At 38.5% G+C, this 19,686-nt stretch overlaps 1 protein-coding gene across 1 annotated transcript; it reads right to left on the reverse strand.

Annotated features, from left to right (window-relative positions):
* Window positions 1–33: 33 nt before the first annotated feature.
* Window positions 34–19,490, reverse strand: mars1 (methionyl-tRNA synthetase 1). The gene is made up of 21 exons (XM_053316351.1): window positions 19,249–19,490; window positions 16,300–16,390; window positions 15,876–15,954; window positions 15,421–15,552; window positions 14,339–14,414; window positions 13,905–14,089; window positions 12,654–12,763; window positions 12,299–12,415; window positions 11,158–11,361; window positions 9,019–9,220; window positions 8,411–8,485; window positions 7,948–8,118; window positions 7,385–7,480; window positions 5,807–5,924; window positions 5,390–5,603; window positions 3,774–3,905; window positions 3,258–3,362; window positions 2,699–2,894; window positions 1,999–2,070; window positions 1,268–1,399; window positions 34–619 (listed from the first exon to the last, which is right to left on the reverse strand). The coding sequence occupies exons 1-21, from the start codon at window positions 19,349–19,351 to the stop codon at window positions 470–472; spliced, it is 2,760 nt and encodes a 919-aa protein (XP_053172326.1). The 5' UTR covers window positions 19,352–19,490; the 3' UTR covers window positions 34–469.
* Between the last annotated feature and the right edge of the window lie 196 nt (window positions 19,491–19,686).

The raw sequence follows: 19,686 nt of genomic DNA on the forward strand, positions 1-19,686 counted from the left end.
CGTGGAGTACAGACAATATTTAGGTGAACTTCATTTATTTTTTGGGATTCAAAAAGGGTATTTGTAGCAAAAAGCAAAAAAACAATTTTCCAGAGGATATAAAAACATGTTTAAATGCTCAACACACCTTCCAACGCTAATATCGTATGCTGACTTTATCACAGGGAGAGTATAAAATCAGTTTCTTTTGGTGTGGGGATTTGGAAAAATCCCTCCATTCTGTAGCTGTATTCATTTGACTCTCTCTTTGTGTGTTTTCATTTCCCCGTCGGCCTATCCAGCATTTCATTAGTCCTCAGTGCCAATACCACATTGTCTTAGATCCTGTCACGGCTTTGCCTTAAGCTAATACCCTCATCTCTCTTAGTGTACATCTTGTTCCCATTCTCCACTATCATACCTCAAACCATTCTAGTCTTTCCTTCCCCTGACTAACCTCCATCATTTTGCCTTCAGTTTTTTTCCTGCCTCACTTCTTCTTCCCCTTCTGAGGTGCAGGCCCAGGGATCTTCCCTTCCGCCAGAGCCAGCTGTTTCTTGAGGTCCAGTAGTTTGGCCACTTCTGCTGTGATCACGGCTTTCTCTGCCTTCTGGGCTTTGAGTTCTCGCACCTTGTCCCCCTGTGATACACAAGATGACAGGTTTAAATATATTTCTTACATGGAAATCTGTCTGATGAAACAATTCAGCTTATATGAATAAATATAGGTTGGCAGCTTTCTTCACAAACAGTAAATCAATTAACTAAAATGGCAATTTGCCCATTTGGAATTAAACTCCCATATCTTGAAGCGGTTTAGAAATATTGAAAATCAAACATTTGATTCTTGAATATTTAACGCCTGCAGTTTAAAAAGTATCACGTAAAACTGAACATTTATACATTTTATATAATACAATTTTGATCAATTAAATACAAATTCAGACATTACTGGATCATTTCCCAAACAGAGATATTAATAAAATGTATATTTCAAAATTATCCGTTATTTTTTTATCTGCGGCCAACAGTTTGTTGCGCGCCTGATTTTGATTTTTGGAGCGATCATTTTCATTCCCCTACGGAAGATGGTATCCATTTTTTTTGTCCAGTTATTAGACGAACATTTTAATAAAAAGCAATGAAATTAAAACAATTAAATTGAAAACAATATCACAAGAAAAAAAAAAAAAAAAAAGTGTTAACTGATGCCAAAATGTGTAGTTAGTAAGAGTGAGGTTTCCAGTCGATGGATTGACAACACGTTACCAACAGCCTGCGATCTCACCTGCTCAGCCACGGCTTGAGTGAGCTGCTTGGCTTTCTCTGGGTCCACGCCGTTCACCGCCGCCACCTCAGCAGCCGCAGCAGGAGCTGGCATAGTGGCGGACTGAGTGTTGGCAGCGCTCTGAGCCGTCATCTGAGGGTGGAAATACACAGATGTTTGAATTTGAAACGATTTGATGGTTATTATTTCTAGAGATTACTTACTTCATCTCAGACAATAACACTCATCACTCAAAATGCCGACGGGATTTCATGAGTCAGGATGTGTGAATAGACAATGAATCACACTGGACACACGGGGGTGAGTGAAAATTCAAATATGAAGATGTTAAATGAGCGGCTAGTATTAGTGAAGGCATGCGGTGATCAACATTAACAAAGCATCAACACAGTGGACTCCTAAACAAATGCCGCTTGGTACCTTTTTTTTTGGTGGTTCATCTTCAGGCTGGAAGCAAGCGGTTGAATAGAAGTTTTAAAAAGGGATTATTTTTAGCTAAATGATGGACGCTTAATAAATGGTTGAAGCATTTATACTGCGTTTGCTCCAAATCATGTTTCAAAAGACAAATAACCCGATTAAGTATAAATTTGTACTCTTGACGACAGTCTAACAGGGGCCCGTGAACACCATCAATTCTTTCTTATTTTATTATTGATAGTCAACCTATATTACAACAAGATCTGACTGAACTCATGCACCAACCATTAGACATCATAAACATCAAATACCTGCTGTCCACCAAATCTCTTCTTCAAAGCCTCAATCTGGTCCGCTTCTAATTTCTGGAACAACGGACTGACCTGGAAATAAAATGAGTTGGCAGTTGAAATAAAAGGTAGGTATTCAAAAAAAATATATGCACCAATATTTGAAAATTTTGTAATTGTGGATCCAGCCCAAGTGCAGTTTAGCTGGAAAATGTGATCTGAAGGCTCTATGCCCATCTTTGAACAAATAGTTAATGTAGTGTAATGTAGAACCACAATGATGATACAGGATGTAGTTGAGAAGGTGAGCATAGGAACACTGTGCAGTCTTGGTCAGACATGAGTAGTGCAGTCCTGCTGCTCCTTGTCTGGAAACCTTAGGACCAATCACAACAGCCTTGGAGACTGGATGCAGTGTTGGCAGGCTGCTACAGACACAGGTCACAACAATAAGGCCTGAAGGGACAAGTGGCCTGAGAGAAACTTGCTGTGCAAAGACTTAAGCCTAGAAACACCATCTAGCCTATTATACTTCAGTGTGTGCATGTGTGTCTTGACATAAGTACAATGTCCTCCAGAGCGTTGAAATACTGACACACTGTTGCATCCTCATTGTATCACCCAGCGTCAACATATTGGACACATTCTGTGCGTCTGCACATGTATGAACTGTGTGTACTGTGTGTGTGTGTGTGTGTGTGTCTTTTCAGGTCATACTCACAGTGCCGATGCGGTGGCCGGCACTCAGGACACATACGAACGTGCCGGTGCCTTGCAACATGGTATTCATGCAAGAGTTAGGGGCATTGAATTGATCCCTGATGGTTTGACTAACGGTTGGCATGTAAGGAAACAGCATCACTGACAGCAAGCAGGCGACATTCACAGACACACCGGTCACTGTGCCTGAACGCAACCTGAGGAGGAGACACAGACAACCATCAGTTGGTCTGATCATGAGCATAAATTTTACGTTATCTTGTATCTATCTCCTCTAGTTGGCAAGGGATACAATTTTTTTTTTCAATTAACTGATTTTTCTGAATTCGATCTCATATGTATCATTCACTTAAATATTACACATATTTAATTTCTATGCATTCTGAGCTACATGTGAATGAGTGAGTCCTTGTTAAAAAGGTGAGTGGTCATTCTCTGGTTTCACATAAAATGTAAATGTACACATCTACATCACAGCTACCAAAGTGCAAAACTCACAGATCCATCTACCTTGTATGTAATAACAGATATAGATACTGAGTTGATCAAGGCCATCTCACCTTTCTGCGTCTCCTCCCTTGATCTTCTTCCAGGGTTCATTGACCTGAATGTATTGGTTGCCATGGCGAGAGATGTTTAGGATGTGTTTAAGAGCATCACGGATTCTGGAATATTAAAAAGATATGTTTGTGTTTGTTTTTTTTAATAAAAAAAATCTAAATCCAATGATAACTAAAAAGTGACAGCATACCAATGTTAATTGAAATTTCAATTTTGTGACCACAACCAATGATACAGATTCTACTTCAGTATCAGTCCAAACAGTTTTTTCATCTTATGTTTCACCTCTAATGTTGAGATCAAACAATTAACAACTTAATGTTGCTAATGAAACTAAACTGACAACACACATAGAAATTTACTTGAATTATTTTTAATCACTAAATTAAAAAACACTGACCAAAAGAATTATTATTTTAAATTCTTTGAAGTAATTTCAACTAAAAAGATACATTTCTGTCATCATCACCTCACTTGGACTGCTTTTGATGGCTATGTGGTTCACATGTTCTTACTTGACTTTGTCCATGAGCTGGATGTACTGCTGCAGCTCCCAGCCCACCAAAGCCAGGAGCTTCTTATCTTCCTGCTGGAGCTCCATTGCAGGCACGCAGCCATCAAAGAACTTGGTGACAAACATGCCAGCTCTGGAGGAAGGAGGGAGAGGAGAATGAATGAAGATGAATAGGAAAGCAAGACAGAAAAAACTGGGGGTCAGAGAAAAATTTGGGAATGGAGAGATTAAGGCAGTGAGTAAGAGGGAGAGAGAGTGAGAGCTAAACAAGCGAAGGGCATGTTACTTGACTTGCTAATTGTTTATAAATTATAGATTTTGTTGCCAGATGTAATGCAGTGCTCTGCCAGTGTAAACCAACACAACAGTGTGCTGCATTAAGCCTCTTCACTGCTCCCTCATTGCCTCTAAACTGGGGCTGTGTTGGGAGTAAGTAATTTTTGAAACAAGTTTCATGTGTACAACAGGAGGATGTTCATAGTGAGAAAGTTTTTGTCATGTCTGATGCAACAGACCGTTCTATATTTTACTCATCTCTCTGCCTCTGAGGGAGCCAGACCAAAATGCTTTGACAGGGATGTAAAAAATGTATAACAAACAATAATCTTGATGTGTGAGCATCATGAACCTTGTGTGACCTGCATTCTTAATTGTTTAGTCATTTGATTAGTGAAGCTGTTAAGCCCCTAAGTATTTTTTATCTTGGCAAAATGAAGTCTTATTGTCAAAATAACTGAATTATCCCAATCAATACTGTAATGTGTACTGCTAGGAAACAATCAGATGGGATTTACCCATTTGAGATTTTTAAGCTGCTTGTGAAAATACAAAAAAAAAATGTTTCAACAGCAACTACCCTTAAAATGACACCTCGAATGGTTGATCAAATTTGAAAAAATTGGCATAAGATGGACAAACTGTCTCTAATGATGCAGTGATTTAGGGACTAGATCCAGGCAAGGACAGATTTTCTTTTCTGAAGCAGAATACTTTCTACCTCCAACACCTTAGGCTGGATGCAACCTACAAGATATTTTTGAACCAATTAGGCATCAACGTTGCTGCCCGAGACCAATTTTGAAGATCAAGGTACTTTGAAAAAAAGCTGCTGAGAAAAATCTTTGATGTGGGATTTAACCCTGATCTTTTAAAAATCATTTGAGGCAATGTAATTGGGGCTAAATTACGCCATCCCAAACAAATTTAGAAAACTAGGGTGAATCTCTTGTAATAGTTTCTGCTCTAACAGACTTTTTTCAACAAGTATAACAATCCCAGTTGTTAATTGGACTAGATGACAGTTTTGCTGTGTATTTACTTTTTGAGTAAAACTTACTGTACAGAATATGAGCAACTTGAGGTGGAGTGCCCCATTTTTTATTTCACTAGAAATCTAATCAAAACAATTAAAACAGAAACAATAACACACCCAAATGTCACAAATGCTGACAGTGGGGAACAAGTATAGCGTTGGAAAAGCTGTAAACAGAGAGGTTACGGTTATCTTGCTAGGACCATAGATTTAATACATTTCTTAAGCCAGTCAATGTATTACTGACCAAGTGTCCAACTTCCTAATTAGTTAAAAAGCTGGAAATCTATTCCACAATGACTAACCGGTTGATGAAGTTGCCCAGGTTGTTGAGCAGCTCTGAGTTGTTCTTCACAGCCATGTCAGCCCAGGAGAAGGCTGAATCCTGTCCCTCTGGACGCACATACAGCAGGTAGAACCGCCACACATCAGACGGGATACCCGTGTCCTTGGCCATGTCTCCAAACACACCAACACCACGACTCTTGGAGAACTTAGTGTCCTCGTAATTTAGATATTCTGAGGTAAAATTACAGAGAAAGTTACTAGTAAAGGTCAGCCCTCACCCAGAATATTTAATTTCCAGTGTGAATGTGATAATTGATCAACACAGGATAAAGTGCAAAGTAAAGATCAACTTTGAAGCCCAACCTGAGTTAAATAATCTATTAGATAAATAATTTATCAGCTGGTGGAATGAGTCAGTCATAATAAGCACTTACCAGTGGCAACAAGGTGATTGACCAGAGTGTAGTTGTCCTGAGCTCCCAGTAGGGAGCAGGGGAACACCACACTGTGGAATGGCACATTGTCCTTGGCCATGAAGTTGTACAGCTCCACCTGGTGGCAGAGACACAACATTGCACTGAGAAGATGACATCATATTAGATCATCATGAGATCATCCAGTTCAAAGAGGACTTATCAGCTCTCCCCAACCCCCATCGCTCTCTCCCTCTCTTCCTCTGTCTGGAAATACAGGCCATCACACACACATAACAAGCTCAATCCTGGGATTTTAGATGGAGAGAGATGAGATGAGTCAATGAGAGTGAGGAAGATAGCTACGATTATGAGAGCAAATGTTAGATTTTCTTTTATCTATAAGGTTGTAAGTATTTTTAATGAACTTGCAGTTGAATAGTCCACATGTAAAATAACAAGTGATAACTAGCAGTTGTTTTCCTGTTCAACACTTACTGTATGTGGGGGAAGTGGAGTAATGTGAAAGCTTAAAACAACATTCACATATTTGTACATACAAAACATCAAATAGTTCCCTTTCTGATAAAAGTATCATGAGCAAGAAACAAGAGAACATAAGTACAACCTGATAATGCTGAGAAGTTTATCTCTGAGGGGATGAATCTTGACAAGATGAGACACAACCACCCTACTAACACACCACCATACACAAAGACACACAATACCTAATCATAAGCCTGAGAAAACAGAACTGTTTTCAGATTATGATTGAATCTGGACACAGTTGTGATGGCTCGTCGCAGTTTGTTCCAGAGACCAAGACCAAAGTAGCTATAAGTGGCTTTTCCACATCTGGATCTTATTGTAGGTACAGTTAGAAAACCACCACCTGATGACCTCAAAGGTCTGACTGGATTGTATTCAGTGAGCAAGACAGAAATATACTGAGGAGCCAAACCACTGAGTACTCTAAAGACTATAAGTAGAACTTTGAAGTAAATTATTTCAGTATTGCAGGGGGAGCCAATGAAATGATTTAAGTACTGGAGTGATGATTTGGTTTTTGCGTGTATTGTATGTGTGAAGACCGCTGTGCTCTTGGTGAGCTGGAGGATTGTTGTTTGGGTAATCCAGCAAAGAGAGAATTACAGTAATATAACCTGGCTGAGATGAATGCCTGGGCCAGCTCCACAGAGTCACCCTGAGCTATAAATCCTCCTATAAAAGCTATAACTTTTGATACATTTTTCAAGTAATGTCACAGATCTGGATGGAAACCACAAAGAACAACACATATATAAATTGCTTTCAAGACAATCTACAGTGTTTACTTTGTAGCTGCGGGTATGAAACTAAATATGCACTGTAACGAAAGAGGTTACATCTTCCTCTTCTGTTTCACATTAGGGTTAGATAGGGATAGGAATTACACAGTGTTCTAATGGAGAGTGAAAAATACCAGATGGGGCAATGAAAAAGAAATCAGACCCATTGTGTGTTGAAAGAGGAATAAAAAAAATCTGTGCCAAGCTTGTGCATCAGTACTCTGCTTAGTTCACAAATTCTGACAACATGTGTGCTCGGGGTGGGCGGTACCTGATGAGGATTCTTCCACCACTTTTCCCATTTGTCAGTGTAGTTGGCTGTAATGGACAGATAACCAATGGGGGCGTCAAACCACACGTAGAACACCTGCAGAGGCAGCAACAGAGTCATGAGACATGACAACAGCTACAGTTCTTTGTTGTGTTGCAGAAATGAATTCTGGATGACAAGAATCAAACTGAGAAACAGCACACAGATTAACAGAAATGAAAAAATCCTGTGTGGGGTGTGAGGTGTATAAGAAAATACTTATTTTCTTATGTTTAGGCAAATAAGGCCTAAAAAGTCTCCCAGTGAGGCAAGTGTGTTCTTAGTAAGCACTGCAGTATCATCAGTCACTGCACAGTCATTTTCAATGTTTAATTAGGATACTGACCTTAGATATTAAGGTGCTTGCATTTATTATCTTCTTAGCAGGTAATATAGCTAAGCAGTGGGACTTTGTTACTTTCCACTGCATGCAGAAATACCAAACTAAAAACAAGCTAACCTTCTGAAACAGCAAGATTTATAATGTGAATAATTATGTTTTACTATAAGTGACAAAAGCAGACCTTCTCTTTAAAGTCAGGGTGAGGTACTGGTGTTCCCCATCGAAGGTCCCTGGTGATGCAGCGAGGTTTGAGTCCATCTCTCAGCCAGGAGCGAGTGATCTGTTTGGCATTTGCTGTCCAGTCTCCTGCGCTGGTTGACTTGTCTAGCCACTGCTCCAACTGAGCTTCCAGCTGAGAGAGAGAAAGAGGGGGAATGAAAATTCAAACAAAAGCACTCAAATGTCTTAACTGTCTTAAAAATGTCTTTAAACCACAGCTCTACAAAGAGATTAACCATTTTTATAAGACAGTTACCACAAGCATAACTGCCTTCCACAAACTGGCTGACTTTGAATGCTGCTGTACACTTGATGCTTGTATTTTCTAAACAGGCTAACTCTAGCTCAATCCCTGTGACAAACACCCCCCCCCCCCCCCAAAAAAAAACGAGTAAGAACCCCAGAGTTTAGTGCGAAAAGCATACCTTTGGCAAGTCCAGGAAAAGATGTCTGGAGGAGCGAATGACTGGAGTCTGCCTGCAGACTTTACACTGGGGTTCCTGGAAGGGACAGCCATCAATGATCAGGTTTAATTCAATATAACCAGATTTTTACCAGAATATTCAATTTAGATGAGTATATTTATCTACTGAAGCCTACGCATTTTCATGAGTTCCAGACAGTGATGTCGAAATGCTACATCTACAGTAAATGACAGCTTGCAATGTCTCTCCCTTTAAATAAAGAGAAAGGCTGTAGAAGTGGAATACATATACATATATACATATAGTAAAAGAGGGACAGCTGTCTCTAACAGCAGCCTATACTGATCATGTGTGTATGATGTGTGTCGCCCTTGTACTCTAGAGACTGTTGAAAGTGCTTCTGGGAAATGTTCATTAGGAAGTCACTAATAGAATTAGAACGTTTGGAAGGTTTTAAATATCAGAATATTTTTTGCTCTTAATATATTTTCACATGGATGAATACAACTAGTATGATGCTGTCACCATCATTCTCTTTCATCATTATCATCTGTGTCTTGCCCTTTATCACCACACTAAATATGTACATCTTGCCCCTAAGAACTCACCCTGAGCTCCACAGCATTGATGAGCCGCCCACACTTGTCACACTGGTCTCCACGTGCTTCCGGGTAGCTGCAGTGGGGACAGGTGCCTTCTACAAAACGGTCAGCCAGGAAACACTTACAGTTCTCACAACGCAGCTGCTCCACTGTCTCCTCAATTAGGAAACCACGCTCGTGGAGTCTCCAGAAAATATTCTGGGATATCCTGAAGGGATAAAAGAGGAAGGACATGGGTGAAATAATCTCCAGGGGTGTGCCTGGGATTAGGGCTGGGCAATTAATCGAAGAATAATTGAAACCGACATTCAGAAACTCTAATCGACTTAATCTTGCTCATGTTAATTAATGGTGGTGTTCACTGTTGCCATGACAGTAAAGGTTGCATATCTTTAAGGAATTTGAAAACTTGTCTCCAGTGATCATTTTAACCCAAACCATGATCTTTACATAGTTCTAATCAAGTAAACTAGACATTAACCACAGCGTCACACCTTAAAACATCATTATTTTCACTCCCTAAAGATACTCATGTGTGAGGGCAGCAGTGTAAAATACTAAACAAAAGAAACTGTGAAAATACATAATTGTTCATCAAGAGTGGAGATAATCGTTCATTAATTGTAATCAAGGTTAAAAGTTCAATTAATCGTGATTTTGATTTTTGCCATAATCGCCCAGCCCTACCTGGGATACAAAAAAAAGAAAGAAGATTTTTGTTTTTTGACCTAAGCAAAAAGTGCATGAACACACTGAACACACAGTTGTGTTTTGTGGCGACTGAGCAGACATTGATCTGTGACTCATTTTTGGTCTCAAGTGAATACTGTTATCTTAACTAACTGGATCTGTACAGCGATACAGAAAATATAGCAATATACTAGAAAAGGAAGATGGGAGTTTGTTTTATTGATTATTAAATGTTGGGGGGGGGGCAAAGCTTGTGGTAATCTTTGGTGGGTTGGTAAATCTAAAATGTAAGACCGAACATTCAAAGCACTTTTCATGAATCGAGTCAAAAGTCTTTAATCTGTGGGCTGTTTTCATTTTTTCAAAGAACATACTGCTGGTGTGTGATGCCTTTTATGTTGTACTCTATTAAAGCCAATGCTGCAAAACAAGAGTTTTTATCTTTGTAATCCTTTTCAATGTACAAGCTCAAGGATTAAAGTCTAATCTTTACTAAAGAAAGGTGCTTCTCTTTTGTTTCCCCATTTCCACGTGTGAATACGTTAACTCAGCATAAGCCTTCCCATTGTGACCTATATTAACTTCTACATGAATTAAAAAATAAATACAATTCTGACATTTTATCCATACAGCATGGAGAGCACTGTGATGCCTAATGACATGCTCTAACCCTCTCCGTTACTTTCAGGGTTTAAATAATTCCTTTGAAGAACAATCCATAACTTCAAAAAAAAAAAAAAAAAAACTTAAACTGAATTGTCAAAGTTGTGAAATAGGAAAATTCTTTTGAATAAATACATAACCAAACTTTCAGAATGATTCCTCACCCAAAGCTATTTTTACACACAACCCACGACTGGTGTCACACAATGACTGTATTTCCAAAAATCACCTTGTGTTAAACTTATGGGTACATTTATTATTTGCATGTACTATGCTGACAAATCTACTGAAGTATTTCTGCATGAAGCCTCCATTAGAGCACATATGGCAGCAGTAAGCTCTCCTTATAAAAGAACACGTCATATGATCACCAATCAACAGCAATACGAGCAAAACGTGGTAATATGATTTTTTTTATTTTATTTGGTCACCCTCTGAAAAGCAATATTACATGACTACAATCATGCTGAATGATCTCTGAGATTAAGTCAGAATTATTAAGCTGAATTTATGGTTGAGAGGGCTACACGTCCACACCAGTATTTGCTGCAAGATTCCAGTAATCCTATGTTACGCAATTCTAGGATAAGCGTAGTAATCGTGTGGAAACGTGTTTGCCTTTTCATACCAAAGCTGAGCATTGTCAGAGTCACATATAACCCAGATCAGGACCTGGGTCTTGAAGCCAAGTCTTGATCATTATTGGAGACAGAAAAGCCTCGTTTTTACTATCATACGTCGCCATTAGTCGTAAATAGGCCAACTACAGCCTCCTTCCCTGCATTTACTTACTGTGTTTGCTTCTCTGTGGTGGTCCTGCCAAAAAAGTCAAAGTCAATCTGGAACCACTTGTAGATGCTGGAGTGAATGGCATGGTACTTGTCACAGATCTGCTGCGGAGTCAGGCCTTCTTCTCTGGCTTTGTTCTCTGTAGCTGTGCCATACTCATCTGTGCCACATACGAACAGCAGGTTGTAGTCTCGCAGGCGGCCATATCTTAGAGAAGGTAGTTGGAGTAAGTGGGACAAGAGATTAGACACTAAGATCTCAAATAGTGGGTACTAAATTGCGTGCACAGTGCAATAGATTGCGAGTTTTGTTTGCGTGCGTTTTGCGGGTGATCTACTAAGAATAACTGCGTAAATGAAAACAGGTGTAACAGGATGGAGACAGCAGTATTTAAATGAGGGATTTGCGTGTCTGAATGGAGAGTTTGGACGAACAGAAAGCTGCAAGCGCAAAATGAAATGTGATCACATGGAATTAGAGGTTCTAGTGGAAGAAGTCAACAAATATATTGAGTTATAACAAAAAACAAATATTACCAGAAAGACCGACATATGGGAGAGTATTTGTGACAAAGTCAATGCTGTTAGTAAAACCAAAAATATTCCACTCCAAAAATATTAACACGGGTGGAAAAAAATCCATCCTGTCATTGTGCCTCCATCTCCTCCTCTCCACAATAACAGAAGTCATCTGTGCGCAGTGTGCAGTCGGTTAATACCTGCCCTTCAAAGCTATTATTTATAGTGTATAGTTAGCGTCAGAAATATTACCTTCAGGTTTGGTAAATCACAATGCGTGTGATTAATAACATATTTTCATTTTCACACGCAGACCTTTAGTAAATCAGGCCCAAAGAGTGTAACAGAGAAACAAACATAACAGAATGAATAGCAGGAAAGAGATGAATAAAGCAATTTGGAAAGTGGGGATGAGATGACAAACTGTCTGTGAGAGACAATCTCACAGTTTCCATTGTATTGTTCAGAAAGCAGTATATGCATATACAAAACTGTATTCTTTTATGTACATTATATTAAGATGAATTTGCTGCAGAGGTGTATGTGTCATGGTCAACAGTATTTTACAGGCACCTATGAGAATAGCCAAAAAGACAAAAGAGAACAAGATTCGACTGCTACTGTACCTGGAGAAGACATCAGCGCTGAGGACACAGCCGATGATGTTTCCCAGGTGGGGGACGTTGTTGACATACGGCAAGGCGCTGGTTACCAGGATGTTTCGCTTGCCCTCCTGTGGCAAACTGGGGAAAAAAAGAGAAGAACTGAATTTTAATCATCTCAAAACCCTTCTCAAACCTCCTCATAATAAAATGTTGAATGGAAATGGATGATGACTATACATTTACACTTATCAGGATGTGAGAACAAAAAACAGGTTGAAGAGATTTTTACAGTGTTTTTCATTAGACTGCACACTTGCAGCACGTCACAAATTATCTGACATGTCTGAAATAAAAAATGACAGCTTAAATGACTTACATTGGGTGTTGTCTGTCTGTAGTGAATGGACAGGAGTTTAAACCTTTACTCCAGGTAAGAGCAGCTGCCTCCATCTCTTCTTCTGAAACCACACGCTCCCCTTCGTCACTCTAAAAAAATAAGAGGATATAGAAAACTCATTAACCTGGGAAATGAACTGAAACCAAATTGTAAGGTAAGTAATCCCCACAATTAGACTTTTAAATAAAACTTAGGTATTTTAACCCAGCTGTTTTTTTAATTTTAAATGGCATGTCAAAGTGCTTACATAACTTAAAAGTTATTTTCAATCTTGAAACGTTGCAACTTTGAAAAACATTGTAATGACAAATGATTTATTCCATTAAGAATTTGTGATAATCTGACTTCAAACCATTATACCTAAATACCTCCATTGCAATGGTGCGCGTACAAAGTTGGTTTTGTTCTTTTGTGTAAGCTGTAAGACGTATTCAACTACAGTTATGGCTGTGACGAGAATAGTTCAAAAAGTGTTGCAAATGGGAGAATGTATGTATCAAGAAACATCTTAAACCATTAAATCAAAAAGACAACAATTAAATAAGGCCCTCTCCACTGTTAAATTGAATTCATTTTTGAACTGTTGTACAGTTGTACAGCTGCCACACATCACTCATCACATATCACCTCCCACTTGACCTACTGACCACTACCCTTAACCTCAAAGCTAAAGCATTTAGAAATCTGAGATCCACACATGCTGCGAGTTTCTCTGACATAGAGCCATAAATGCCCATGTTAAAATTTGAACGACACCTGTTCACATCCTCTGACGCTTTCACATGATAGAGAACAGAGGAGGAAAGAAATAGTGATGTAACCTCTGCATGCCGCATGTTCTATATCCTAACATGGGTGTTAATTTCGCTTTTATAGAGCCGGGTTAAGTCTCAGCCGTAGACTGTATCTGCTTTGCAAGAGATCCCTGCTTAGTTTAAGAGAGATGATTTCAAGCTTTGCAACGCCTTGAATGTTTTTTCTTCCAAATAACTAAGTGCAGTAAGGTGGCAAAGGTGTGAGCTAGTCACAAGAAATTATAAAAACATTTTCAAAAAATACATTTGTATACTGAGATGCTTTGTTTGTCTTTGTGTATCTATAGCTTGAAGGAATTAATAAATCTTATTGGAAACCTCACAGGCTGTACATGTTTCCTGAGGCAAATCTGATGCTTTTTGTTCAGCAAGAATACTTTAAGACTAATAGTTATCCTGATGATGCGGCTGATACCTCAGCAGGGCTGCTGTTGCATGGATGTGTGTCTCTGCACTGGCTGCTTTGAGGGGCAGGCTGCCTCTGCATGTAGCTCTTCATGCCCTGCAGGCCTTTACCCTGCAGCACTTTCTGAGCAGCAGACTTGCTACTGTGCATACCAGTGACGCGGTCAAACCAAGCCCTCACAGACTTGTGTTCACCTGAAAAAGAAAAAAGGGGTGGAAAAATGGAAGGGAAGGAAAATAAAGAAAAAAAGATACAAAAGCAAAGTGAAAGGTTGGCATAATTCAGAATATAATGGAGAATATGAAATAAGAGGCATGTCAGTAAAAAAGAAAATGAATATATCAGAAATTAAGTATATTCACAATTAGCTCTGGATGAACAATCATTCATAGGTTGGAACATAAAACAAGTATAACAAACATGAACAGATTTTGTGTACCTACCCAAAGCCAGTGAAGAGTCAGAGAAAACAGGGTACAGCGCAGCCCACAATACAATATCAGCAACTGAAACAACTTCCTGAAACACACAAAAATGAATAGACATTATTATTGCAATTAAGACCTGAACCTGTCATGTGTCAAGTGCAGGTGAATGAAATACTCTGTTTTTGCTGATCAAGTAAGAACACATTCTATGTAATGTTTTATCTTGTTTATTAATTCTATCAAGTGGACTTTATTTTCCATTTCATGTCACATTAATGTTTTTTTTTAAACATTATTTTATGTTATTTTATATCCTTTTGATGTGAAGCACTGCATGTAATTTATTTTGTTGTAAATCACTATGCTCTGCATTTCTTGTGTGAAAAGTGCCATACAAAATGATTATGTGTCTCCACTTGTCATTAAAACTTTTCATCAAAAAGTACTTGTTTTAAAAAGCCCCAAACAATGCAGAAGGGGGGTGCACCACCACTTATTTCAGATCAACTGTGAGGGAAACTATTTGCAATATGTCTGTTTTGTGTACTGGTGTCTCAATAAATATAGACTATATATACAGCTGAGGCTGCCTCAGTGTCTGAGCTTAGCCCACACAGAGGAATTTTCTTTAGTTTTACACAGGATTCCTCCAAACCATGCCAATCACCAAGAGACTTGGCAAAACATAGTTCTGTACACATGAAACATGTGACAGACTCAGATGACTTGTTGCCACAGGGGCCACCAGTACCACAGAGATGTGATTGCCCCCCACCACCCACAGACGCACTCAGGCACATCTGCAACATAAGGGACCTCCTCTCCAGATAAATCTTTTTTATTTAAAAATGCATCACTAGCTCAGCATCACCAGCTGAAAATAGAAGAGAAGAAAAGGAATGTTTCTGGAAGAGCATGATGTGTCAACGGAGGAAACGCTCAGTTAAACTCAGCGGTGCTTCCAAAGACACATCATGAACTTTTGACTTGATGTTATATGATGTAAACTAAAAATAGGATGTTTGTCTTTTGTCTCTTAGATGTGTACACACTACAAATGGCAACTCAACATGCAAACAGGATGTATGATGCTATACCCCAGTTAAATATGGCGTGATCCCCTTGCTTAAGCTTTGGTCCAAGTAGTTTAGGGGCCCCTTGAGGACTTTAGGGACCTCTGATCCCTTCCCCTGCAGCACTGCCATGTGAAGGGCCTGTAGCAGTGCAGGCTGCACAAATAAGACAAAACAGAGATTAATTAGAATTGATCAAACAGTAAACCAAAGAAGCATGACTGAGGTTAAATCACTCATCTTATTAACTTTAAACCCTACACACACCATGGGTTTCTTAATGCTGGTGTCTGTACATTGTTGTCTTGAGAGCTTGAATTCTATCATTAGTTGTATGAAGTTATATCCCCTTTAGCAACAAGAGAATGAAAAAAATCATAAATAAAAAATATTTTGCATCTTAAAGATGCTTAGTGTTTTGTATAACATATTACCTGCAAACTGAAAAATCTCTCTGTTTTCTTTAATGTAAATTTTACCTGAAAATCTGTGGCCTCCCATTCCAGCCACTGGTTGCAAAGCTCACTGGATTCTTGCCCACTCACTTCAAACATGTATCTAAGGTGTTCAAAAGCAGAAAACATAAAGAAGTCACATCAAATAGGTAGAAAGACATTACCTATTGTATGAGCCAAACAAACACACCCAGCATAAGCATACTGCATAATCATAACAAACCTATACAGTATATTACCAAATCTTTCTGAGCCATTAACAATTAGGGATATTTCAGAAATTCAGTGATTACCATTAAAACTGAACAAAAAAATGCCTTGGTCTCTAACAAATTTGGTACTCCTTTTTTTTCGTTATGTGAGGTGTTATATAAGGCAGCTCGACTGATATATTTCACACTCAGGCTAAATTGGCATTCATAAGCAGTAAAGACTACAGTCAACTGACCGGCAGATGGCATTGGAGCTGAAAAGGTGCTGTCCACTAGGTAGGAGCAGGGCTGGCAAGGCTGGACGGCTAAGGAAGGGCACGACTTTCTCTGAAAACAAAAACAAAATAAACCACAAAGTTTGTTCACATAATACCAACAACGACATACAAGAATGATTTGAAGTTTCTCAACAAGTTCCACTGTATTCTGTTTATCAAGTGTGGTTGGAACCATGTAACGCCTGTGCCTTAAGAGATGAAATTAAATCAACTTTTTAAATCAAGATCGTATTTACACCAACACACTGTCGGCAAAGATTGAATTCAACATTGCATCTTTAAGGAGAAGTAGTAGCACAAGACTCTTCTTCTAGTCTTCTGAGATAATCCTGTGCTCAATCAGTTAAGTTAATGAATTGATCTATGAAGAGAAAGATCACTTTGAAGGTCAAGGATTTGACTTTTTTAATCTGTAATTTATCAGAAGTCAGTGCAGATCACCACATGAGGGGATTCAGATAATACACAACATCTTTACCTCAACAGTTCAATCTGATATGTTATGTTGGTTCAAGGATTCAATACATTTCCAATACAACAGGGATAAAACTGACATTTACGTTCACTTTAATAAATGAATATATCCGATTTTGGACTGAAAAGATTTATAAATGGTGCTTTCAAGTACTGTTAAACAGATTTTAAATCAAATGTGCAGTGAATGGTTTTGATTCATGACATATTACATTTTTTTCCAACACCCCATACACAGATGTATATGTCTAAGTAAAGCTCACTGCATCCATGTACTGTGGCTGGATGCCAGATGGTCATGCTAATTCATCTCTGTGATTTAGCTCCTGGAGGAGAAGCTCACATCTGGGACTGGGAGTGAAGCCTCTCTTACATGTCTAAGACAATCAGCTCATAAGCCCAAAGCCAAGATGTATTACCATTACTATTACCAGAATTAAAATCCTTTATATAGCAGCATGTAGATGATGTTTCACTTGACTGTGTATTAATAAGAAATACCCTCCAGTCTGCACAATACCAAGAGTATATCCAGTCTATATGATCCAGCTGTATTCTATGTGATGGGGACTGGATGCAAAACAATGCACATGTTAAACTCATTGGTGAATTTAGCCTCATTATTTGATTTATTTGACTTATTTAACTGAAGACATTATAATCTGTGGACTGTGGAACGCAAACTAGTCTCATAACCATTAATAGCATCCAGTGAGTGATGTGGTTTAAATCAAAATTAAGATCATCATTAGGGCTGGGCGATAGAGATCAAATCAAATATTACAATATATTTGACCAAAGACCTCGATATCAATATTGCAACAATATTGTAGGGATGACTATTCGTGCTTTCACAAAATATTTACACAATGAAATGTGTGACAATGATAAATAATCATCAGTAATTTGGATATAATGACAAAGTGGATAAAGGCAGATAATAGAACAGCTAGAACAGTCTGGTAAGTTCAGAACATTACATCATTTAATTGTAATGCAGCCTTTAAAACCAGGAAAAGACAACACTTATGCTGTATCACGAAATTTCGATTTCCAAATTTTAAGACGATATATATAGTCTCATATCACAATATCAATATAATATCGATATATTGCTCAGCCCTAATCATCATACAGACGTCTGTCACTGTTAACACAATCTACAGTAATGCTTGGATGGATCAATTCACAAGTATATTGTTTTTTCCCCATATTGACCTTCTGTCTTCGCTCTCTCTCTCTCTGGAAATAAACCTGCCTATTTGTTTGTTCAATCAAGTTTTAAAGTCTAGGATTATATATCAAGGTGTGTTAGATGCTGCCTAACCAGCCTGGCAGGAATACTAATTGTCACCACAATATGCCAAATCCAATCTTGACTTAAAACTCACTTGTCTTGGCATGTCCAAGTCACTGACATTTTTTTTTAAAGAAAACTGCTTGCTCACATTGCATCAACATAAGTGTTCTTTGATTAAATGCAACATGTGATTGGTCCACTTTGAAGACTTTAAAAAAATGTATTTGTGTAAAAATCAAATAATTTAGATGTGTGGCATTTTATGCAATTTAATGCTTCTACTCACATGATGTGTATCAAATGAAATACTCAATTGGTATCAGTATCACTTCAAGGGTACTTGATTGTCCATGTCACTCACATTCCTTTGAAAATATTTCCAACATCTGAGTACTTCATACTAACTGGCTTGAGTATTTGAGATTTTAACAGTCTTAACTATACTCATACACAGGATGGTGTTAGGGTCTTCCTGGTTTTGAAAAAGATGAATGGAACAGCTGATTAAACTTGCTTGGAGTTGAATGAGCAGTAAATGAATCTAACTCTTTGGATATAATGTATAATTCCAAATTTGTATTTTATGTAATCATCTAAAAGCAACAAGCAACCCAAGAATATATCATCATATTATTTATATCAAGATATTGGGCAAAAGTAACCTGGTATTTGACTCTGTCTGTATGACACAGCCTTCAATGTTACAATGTAACCCAATCTAAGTAATGTTGGACTGTTCCAGACATAAACATTGTTAGTACAGGTTGAAACCTACTACCTGTAGCTATGCACTGCAAGACAAAGCTGCACCACCAACAACAAAAACTACTAAAACATGACAAAAAACAGACATGGGCAATGACAGATTTTTCTAGCTGCTTCTCAGGTGTAAATACAGTCAGATTATTGCCCCCATTCATTGGTTTGACACTGACAGGCAGCATATCTAAGAAGCTAACTTAGTATGCTATTACACAGTTAAAACCATCAGTTACACAACATATTCAACTTCAAACTGTATAAAACCATATGGAATGATTATCCAGAGCCACGTTAGGAAACAGTGGTCGTTATCAGGCGTTATTTGTGTGTGACTGTCCATCTTTAATGTGAGGCTAACCATGCTGTCTTACCTTCGTGGTTGACATACTGGACGTCACACTGAACTCCAGTTTCTTCTAACGTGGCTAACACTTTGAGGCAATGCGGGTTGCCTTCACTTACAAAGAGCTTCATCTGGCCGTCGGTAGCTATTCCTCAATGTTAGGACTGATGACTGGCTTTAATAGTAGCAATATTTTCACTTTAAAACAAGACAAGTGGCTGCTGGGAGGTAAGTTTGCCGGTGAGTGCCGTCCAACACACGCTGATGCAAGCGCTGCTGCTTCCGCTAAAAATGGCGGAGTTGTAGTTTTGGAACGTTCTCTGTGACGTTGACAGAGACTCGAGCACGCTCTCAAACATACTACATTTCCCATGAGCCATCTCCCGAACCGTGCTTCGATATGCACCAGGTGAGTTTGTTTTGAGTTTCACTGTAGCACCGCCGGGCGGGATTTGTCTGTTTTTTT

Source organism: Scomber japonicus, chromosome 3 (genome assembly GCF_027409825.1).
Source record: "Scomber japonicus isolate fScoJap1 chromosome 3, fScoJap1.pri, whole genome shotgun sequence".
NCBI lineage: Eukaryota > Metazoa > Chordata > Actinopteri > Scombriformes > Scombridae > Scomber > Scomber japonicus.